Genomic DNA, 9,577 nt, shown 5'->3' with positions numbered 1-9,577 from the left:
TACCTATGGGAGGAGCTTGAAATGGACGAATTCTAACATGCAAAGGTTGGTAAAGATTCACATTTCACATTATATGCTCAGAGCCATTCTCTAAAGCAGGTATTAACATCTCTATCCTCTATCTAATAAAATAAATGTGCACAAAAGTAAAGTAAATACAGTTACAGTGAGTGTGGGATTCACTTCCAATTCTGTCTAGCTCCAGGGGTATTCACCGACCCCTATTATCTTCTTTCTGCTGATTGGTTGTCCCCTATTACACAAGGATTGTACTAGATTAAATGCTAAATGGTCCCTTTTCCCTGCACCCAACTAAAAATGCTCTTGTTGAACAAATCTTAACCTCAGGAGAATATTCTAAGATCCCTTTCAAGGAGACCTGACCCCTGTATGGCTGGAGAAACTCTGGACATTGGAGAAGGATGGATGTAAAATTCAAGAAGAATTTTAAGAAAAGAGGGGAGGCAAAGAGACAGGAAGACAGGACAGGAGAAATATTGACTTGCAGCCTGAGATATCTTCCTTTCAGTATCAGGTCATTTGGGACATGACAAGCAAGTCAATCCAGAGGCAGGCTAATATGTGGTCCATTTAAAGAATTAAAAAAACATGAGAGGTTTTGGAGGTGAAATAGGAACACAGAGCAACAAACAGGGAAGAAAAACATTTCCAAGTCTCTCAGCTTTTAGGTGTTCTGACCTCTGTAAGCATTTCTTTGTTTCTTGTTTGTTTGTTTGTTTGTTTGTTTTCCCTAAGATTTGTTTATCTGAAAGGCAAATAAACAGAGAGAGAGAGACAGAAAGACTGAAAGAGAGAGTGAAAGAAAGAGAGAAAGAGGTTTGGTTCACACCCTAAGTGGCCACAAGAACAAGCTTGGGCCAGGATGAAGCCAGGATCCAGGAACTTCATATAGGTCTCCCACATAAATGGCAGGGGCCCAACCACCTGGCCACTGCTTCCAGGAGCATTAACAGGGAGCTGGATAGGAAGCAGAGCAGCAGGGACTCAAATCTGCTGCTGCTGGCATCGCAAGCAGAGGCTTAACACAGGCACCACAAATTCTGGACTTGTAATCATTTTCTAAGGCAAATTACGCTATCCTCAATTTTAGCACAGGCCACAGAAAATCATTTTATATTTTCCTAAGATAATTCTCTGCTGACTAACATGCATCAGGATATGGTAAGTGCTCCAGGACCCTGAATATGGGCAAGAAATGATTCTTTTTTCCATTTTTTCCTATATTTTCTAGATGTAAAAAAATCAATTATTTTAATATCCTAACTCACTTAGTTCCCATTAGTTCTCATTTTCTCTAGATTTTATTTGTTTTTGTCAAAGAGTTGTCTTAAATCTCACCCCCTTTCATGGTAATTTTTTTCCTGACCACATAATACCCATCTTTTCCATTTAGCCTGGGAAATGTCCAGTAATTTCTAGCATGTCATTTTTCAAGGAAAGCTTTTCCAGATTTGCAAGAAAAAGTTAGGTTTTCCGCTCTGAGTTCCTCTCACTCTATCCTGAACTTGTATTTTGTAGCACTTCATATAACTGTAAGTAGCTTGGAGAGAAGACTTCAGGGTGGTGAGATGCTAGAGTATTTGTGAGAGAAGATATTCTCTTTGATCTATGGTTGGAAGTTGAAAAGATGGTTTTTTGAGTAGGGCCAGGACTTTGTCGCTCAATGCTGCATGATGTTTGACACAGGGAAGTGCTGATTGGTAATAGATCTTCAGGGCACAGAAGAGCTTAGCAATAACCAGCATGGAATAGTGAGGTCCCTATTGCTGAGAAAGCTGTGTTGTAGCTGAATGGAAAGTTCATACCAGGGTCAATGCAAACAGATTTTCAGCAAGCGGGAGAAGTATGTTTGTGCATATGTGAACAAATAAGCAGGTATGTGTGTGTGTGTACATGCATGTGTATGTTTTTGCGAGGTGGGGGCCAGGTGGGTAAGTTGAAAACTTCCTTTGGAAGTCCTTCCTGCCATGCCAGTCCAGGTTTTATTGCTTTTTTCCTTTTCTTTTTAGTTTTAAATTTATTTTTGAGGAAACATTTCATATTTATGTTACAGTAAAAGGTTTAGTGCTCCACTAAATAAGGAGTTCAATGAATAAAAAGTAATAATACCATAGTTCAGCAGGAATATAGGCAAGAGCTTTGAACAATAACCAAATAAATAATGCTAATTTTCCTTATATACAGTAAATTTCAAAATGATCACTGATCATTTGCCATAAATCTGATACACACAGGAATTTCCTTCTTTTTTTGATTTTTTAAAAACATTTAGCTTCCACATGTAAGGCTGGACATGTGATATTTGTCTTTCTTTGTCTGGGTCACCTCACTCAACTTGATGTTACCATTCCTGTAACCATGCTGGCCTGAACAATGCTGCGGCTCAAAACACATTCAATCTAAGCAGGTGGTTTTCTCCTCCCCTCTGCAACTTCTCTCTCTTGCCCAGGAGAACATTCCTTGAAAATCTATTCACTTTGCTATGTTGTTGCAGCAGTATGTCCGAATCAGAAGCAAATCCCAGTGGATAAGGTAAGTTCTTTTGAGAACTGTGTTGAGAGATTGCAGATATCATCACAACAGAATATTTTCATGATCCTTTGTCTGCATGCAAATCACTATTCCAGGTTCCTGCCTCCTCCTGAATCATCCAGTCCTTTGCAGATAATCTTTCTAGTTGTTTTCTAGTCCTTGAGATTCTCAGAATACCCAGGATGCTCCATGCTTTTCTAGTCTATCTCTCCTTCCACCAGACTCACACCCTGGCCACTGCCACCATTTCAATCTTGCTTTGGACCTGTTATTCACATACCTCTCCTCATTCACCATGTATTTTTTCTAGCTGTTTTTTATGTACCATGTGTTCTGAGCCATGCATACATATAATTCTCTAATAGAATCTATTCACTTGTTTCCAAGATTATCCAAACCTTATTCTGAAATTAGCTACACATGTTTTTTCTCTAATAACTTTCTGGAGTCAGGCTTCTCCTCACCAATACAAGGCAGTCATTTCTCCCTAAAGTTATACAAGATGCGCTGTAATTTATGGGCATGATTGTCCATCAGCCTAAACCTTTCCTAGGATGGAGACTAGAACCTCCCTCATTCTGGAAACTTCTGGATGTTCTTTCCGTTTTCAGAAATGAGGCCTTTGGCTACCTGAACTGGTGACTGTGTTTTCTTTTTCCTTTTTCTTATTACTCAGTGACCTTTCTCCATAATAGTATTATAGCACTGTTCTTATTTTCTCCTGATTTTCAAGGTGGTATCGGTACCATGGGATGAGATTTCAACATGAAGCATTCTAATAGCACTCTGGAGTCCTTACCTACAACATTTATTTTGGCTGGCATCCCAGGGATGGAGGCAGAACACTTCTGTATATCCATCCCCTTCTGCCTGATGTACATCATCATCTTCCTTGGCAATGGCACCATTCTGCACGTCATCAGAACAGACACTGCCCTGCATCAGCCCATGTATCTCTTTCTTGCCATGTTGGCATTGGCTGAAGTTGGTGTCTCTGCATCCACCTTGCCTACAGTGCTAGGTATATTCCTTTTTGGTACCACAGAGATTAGTTTTGAAGCATGCCTTTTCCAGATGTTCTCCATCCACTCTTTCTCAATTATGGAATCAGCTGTGCTGCTCGCCATGTCTGTGGACCGTTTTGTGGCCATCTACAGCCCACTGCACTACACAAAAATCCTGACATTGCCCCGCATCTTTAGCACAGGGGCAGTCATTGGGCTGAAAAGCATTATACTCATGGCCCCATTGCCCATTCTCTTACAACAGTTGCCCTTCTGTGGTCATAATGTCCTCTCGCACTCCTATTGCCTCCACCCCAACCTCATTCATTTACCTTGTGGGGACATTTCTATCAACAATATCTATGGACTTTTCATTGTTACCTCCACATTTGGGCTGGATTCACTGCTTATTGTTGTCTCCTATGGATTTATCCTCCATACTGTACTGGGTATCGCCACTGGAGAAGGGAGGAAGAAGGCACTCAACACATGTGGTTCACATGTCTGTGCTGTGCTTGCTTACTATGTGCCAATGATTGGCCTGTCTATGGTGCATCGCTTTGGACATGATGTGTCTCCTCTGCTGCAAATCATGATGGCCAATGCTTACCTCTTCTTTCCACCTGTTGTCAACCCCATTGTCTATAGCATTAAGACCAAGGAGATCCGTCGTGGCATTGTCCGAATGCTGTCAGAGAAGAGATTCAGAGTTTAAGCAATGGCCAAATTAGGAAAAGAGACTTTGGTTGGTTTATTGGTTGATTTCCTATAATCACAGCTGGTCTTAGTTTGCAAGTTTTGTGATTGATGCTACATTAGAACATGGTGTCTAACAGGAGGTCCTTTGTAAGCAGTGAATTGGAGTATTTTGACAAATAGGAATTATGTACTCCAGAACTGTATGTAGGATTTATGTTATATTAAACCATGCTATGTGGCATGGGTTCAATACCTTTCACACAAGAAGCAAGAATTCAGGGAAAAAATTATTTATGAAAACACAACATTCCGCAAAAGAGAAAAGCAACTGAGTTGGAAGATAACTTGAGAAATCTATGATGCGTGAAATACTTCAGACATTCAACCATTATTCAGTGGAATATAGATTTGTTTCAAACCATTACCCTGCCAAAAAACTAATAGAGAAATACTTTTAAAAGACTTCAAAGAGCATCCAAGGCAATGAAGATATGAAGACCAGGACTCCAAAATAAAGGATTCCTAAAGAAGTAAGCCTGATGTTACCATTTTTCTTTTTTAATGAATTTATTTATTCAAAAGTAATAGTTGAAAAAATGAAAAATCTCAAATGGCTGACATGCAAAGGGGATAACTGTCACAACCACAAAAATAAGTAGACCAATCTATAATGATAGTGGTAGATTTTATTACACTTTTCCTGGTAACTAACATAAGAAAATAAGAAACAAAAATAAAAGATCACAAGGATTTAAAAAATTTGAAAACATTGTTAAATATAACATTCTAATTAACAATTAAACCAAGTCAGCAATAATTGCGCATCATACCTTTTTGTCAAATGCATGGTGAACACCTTCCAAAATTGACAATTAGGATATAATAGTGTTTTCTGTCTTTATCTGGACTGAGGGAACTGAATGATTCATTTTGTGATAAATATTCAGCTCTATGTCTATAAACTGGGTACTTCTATTCATGAACATTATATGCCAATTATAATAAGTGTTAACAATAATGCAATTTTTAATTTTCAGAGTGTACTAATTACCTACTTACATGGTAGGAGTGAATCTTGCCATCTAATTCATATTTATTTTCATGGTATCTTCAATTTGGGATCCCATAGACTATCACCCTCTCTTACAGATGTCTCAAATTCATGAAACTTTCTGAGTTAGCAGAGTTGCATGGTTTCTTGCTCTGTTCTTTCTTTGTAATCAGCTAGATTCTGTTTCTATAGTTTACAAAATCAGTTGCCCAATATTCACATGATTTTATTTTTTTATTTTTACTTTTTAAACATTATTTATTTGCTGATGCTTTCTCCCACATGTATTTGTCATCATTAGTTTATATTTGTATTATTATTAATATCTGAAAATATATTTATGTATGTAAATGTGCTTAACTTATCTGATTTATATATTCTAGTTATGTGGTTTTCCCCCCTCTTTTTCTGTGTTATATAACATTTAAAATAGTTTTTTTTTATTATTTCACTTGTTTGGGGGTTACAAACTATACTTTTTAAAAATATTTACCCATTTATTAAAGGCAGAGGTTCACTCCCCAAATGGCTGCAATGGCCACAGTTGGGCTGATTCAAAGCCAAGAGCCAGAAGCTTCTTCTGGGTCTCCCATAAGGGTGCAGGGGCCCAAGCACTTGGGTCATCTTCTACTGTTTTCCCAGGCCCGAGCAAAAAATTGGATCAGAAGTGCAGCAACCAGAACTGGAACCCAAATGGGATGCTGGCACTGCAGATGGCACCATGGTGCCAGCCCCTAAACTGTATTAGTAAAATTTTACCATACGTAGTTTACAAAGTTCAAAATTATTCAAAATGTTTTCCATTTTCTTCAAATAATGCAAAAATTTAATGTGTTTGAAATTATCATCTATTTCCTTCTCTTCTATTTTTCATATCAAAAATTACTAGCTTTGTGCCCACATTTTTTTTTTTTTTAACAGGCAGAGTGGACAGTGAGAGAGAGAGACAGAAAGTTCTTCCTTTGCCTTTGGTTCACCCTCCAATGGCCGCCACAGCCAGCACGCTGCGGCTGGCGCACCGTGCTGATCCGATGGCAGGAGCCAGGTGCTTCTCCTTGTCTCCCATGGGGTGCAGGGCCCAAGTACTTGGGCCATCCTCCACTGCACTCCCTGGCCACAGCAGAAAGCTGGCCTGGAAGAGGGGCAACTGGGACAGAATCCGGCACCCCGACCAGGACTAGAACCCGGTGTGCCGGCACCGCAAGGCGGAGGATTAGCCTAGTAAGCCACGGCGCCGGCCAGTGCCCACATTTTAATAAAATATTATTGTAAAGGTCAGACATTCATGTGATTCAAATTTCAAAATAGTTAATGGCATATATATTGAAAATATTCACTTTTAATCCATATTTCAACCATTCTGGTTTCCTTCCCCAATGCAAAAAAATATTTTAAACTTATTGTGTTTGGTTTTAAAAAAACATTTATGTATAAACAAGTAGTCAGGTTTATCATACTTTTTCATTGAATATTGTGTGCTATCCTCTCTTTGATTTTTGACATACACAGATGTGTTTAGATCATACATAATCAGTACATCTGATCATCATTTATTTTTACACCTACATATTTTATTGCATGAATTCAGATACATTTTTTAATTATCAAAATCTATTTACCAGTTTTCATTTGATGGACATCTGGTTTGTGTCCACTTTTTACTCTTACAGATAACACTTAATAAAAATCTTATATATTTGTCAGTTTGCACACATGTAACTGCACTTCTAAACTAAATTTCTAAAGCAACGACAGACAACATACACATTTATGAGCTTGACTGTATGCCAACAAAACTATAAAAGGACACTGAATTTTGAATTTAATATAATTTTCGTATGTCAAAAATGTCATTTTCTTTTGTTTTTTTAAATCACTTATAAATGTAAAAACAGGGGAGGGTGTTTGGCCTAGTGGTTGTTTGATGTTTGACTCCAGACCCCAGCTTCTGGGCAATGTGGGCTCTGAGAGGCAGCAGGTAATGGTTCACGTAGTTCTTTATCTGCCACTCAATTAGCAGATTGAATTCCTAGCTCCCAGCTTCAGCCTAACCCATACTTAGGCATCGGGGTCTTGAACCAGAGGATGAGAGTTCTCTCTTTGACTCTCACCCACTCTCAAAAAACAATAAAACCGGCCGGCGCCGCGGCTCACTAGGCTAATCCTCCGCCTAGCGGCGCCGGCACACCGGGTTCTAGTCCTGGTCGGGGTGCCGGATTCTGTCCCGGTTGCCCCTCTTCCAGGCCAGCCCTCTGCTGTGGCCAGGGAGTGCAGTGGAGGATGGCCCAGGTGCTTGGGCCCTGCACCCCATGGGAGACCAGGAAAAGCACCTGGCTCCTGGCTCCTGCCATCAGATCAGCGCGGTGCGCCGGCCGCAGCGCGCCGGCCGCGGCGGCCATTGGAGGGTGAACCAAAGGCAAAGGAAGACCTTTCTCTCTGTCTCTCTCTCTCACTGTCCACTCTGCCTGTCAAAAAAAAAAAAAAAAAACCAATAAAACCTTTAAAAATATTTTTAAGCAGCTGATATTGTGGCCCAGTGGGTGAAACTGCAGCCTGTGATGCCAGCATCCCATCTGGGCTCCAGTTTGTGTCCCGGTTGTTCCATTTCCAATCCAACTCCATGCTAATGCACTTGGGAAAATGGTGGGAGATGGCCCAAGCAGGAGCCTCTGCATCCACGTGGGAGACCTGGGAGAAGCTCCTAGCTCCTGGCTTCAGTCTGATCCAGCCCCTGCTATTGCAACTATCTGGGGAATGAATCAGCAGATGGAAGATTCTTTCTCTCTCTCTCTCTCTCTCTCTCTCTCTCTGACTTTCAAAATAAATAAGTCTTTAAAAAACTTTTTGACAGATATACAAAAGTATATGTATTAAGGGATATTATGTGTCACTTTGGTACATGTACACACTGTATAATGTACAATCAGGGTAAGTATATTTATCTCTTCTAACACTTATCATTTATTTATGTTGTAACCATCCAAAATCCAATCTTCTGTGTTTTTTTTTAAGAACTATACAGGTCATTAACCTCATCTATAGTCATCTCACTGCACAATAAAATGCCAGATTTCCTTACTCTCATCTAGTTAAAATCTGGTACTTGTCAATCAACATTTATTTCCCTTCCTTCCCTCCCTAGCCTCTGATAACCACTCTTCAGTTAAACCTGAATCAGTGATTTTTTTCTCAGTAATTTGAAAACAAATTTTCAGTCCTTGCCAATGCCATTTATCTAAAGGAATGCATTCAACCCTTTCTTGCAAGGCACACTTCTTGAACATTACCTTTTGCCTATGTCCCCTAGGGGAACTCATCCCTACTAGAGAGGTTCTCAGAATTGATTTTCAAGAGAACCAACTTTCTATGCAGAACCAAGGCACATTCTCTCTAGGCTTTGGGTCAGGACTTTACCAGGGCTTCCTATTTCCTGTTACAACGTAGATGCCTCTCCTGAAAACTGACTGCTTTCCTGGTTCTCTCCCCAAGGGCCTCAGATCCCAGAGCACAACCTTCATGTTCCCATAAGATCCTTCTAGAGGTTCTCTTACCCCTCCCCTCCTGCACTCTAGTCTCAGCTCTTCAGGAGCATTTAATCCCACCAACCACAGAGCATGGTACAGATGTTAACGGGAGCATTGCGGGAACACAGAGAACACACAGGTGAGCCTGGAATGCTCAGTGGGTGGTCGAAGTAAGAGGAGGGTGTACCTGGTGAGTGAGAACAGGAGACCTCCCTCAGTGACAGAGGAGAAGTGTAGCAAACTCATTTCAGATACACAGAGAGTGGGGACTGCGGTGAAACCTATAGAGCTCTATCACTGTGCCCCTACTATGTGCAAAGAGTAGCCTTGGGTCCATTATTCACTTTTTACCAAATCTGTAGCTGTCACAGTAAAAGTGTTATTGTGCGTGCCACCAGCACAAATTTTTTAACCCTGCCCTCCCTAAAAATTAGACTTTACCAGTGGTGTTCCCTATTGTTCTTATTTTTATCTGTCTGCCTTCTTTCCCTGCAATTGACTTATTGAATGTCTCAGAAAAAAGTGAGTTCAAGGGACACGTGAACGCGTGAGTGTAGGAACAGAACAGAAGCCAGGATGAACCTGCTAGGGGCTTGCAAATTATAAGGTTAAGGTTCTGTGAGGTTAGAAGCCAATGTGAAAGTAAATAAATAATTTTCTCAATGTTTTTCCAGTCATAATTCAGACTTTACCACCCAAGGACGTGTCTAAGAAATAAAAAAGTGGGGTTAGACGAAATATAAAAA

At 40.1% G+C, this 9,577-nt stretch overlaps 1 protein-coding gene across 1 annotated transcript; it reads left to right on the top strand.

Moving 5' to 3' along the window:
- Positions 1 to 3,318: 3,318 nt before the first annotated feature.
- On the top strand, positions 3,319 to 4,272 carry OLR136 (olfactory receptor Olr136). The gene has a single exon (NM_001171457.1). The coding sequence runs from the start codon at positions 3,319 to 3,321 to the stop codon at positions 4,270 to 4,272; it is 954 nt and encodes a 317-aa protein (NP_001164928.1).
- Positions 4,273 to 9,577: the final 5,305 nt, after the last annotated feature.

Source organism: Oryctolagus cuniculus, chromosome 1, assembly GCF_051225735.1.
Source record: "Oryctolagus cuniculus isolate XC-2025 breed Fujian yellow rabbit chromosome 1, ASM5122573v1, whole genome shotgun sequence".
Lineage (NCBI taxonomy): Eukaryota > Metazoa > Chordata > Mammalia > Lagomorpha > Leporidae > Oryctolagus > Oryctolagus cuniculus.
This window is presented reverse-complemented; position numbering and strand designations above follow the sequence as displayed.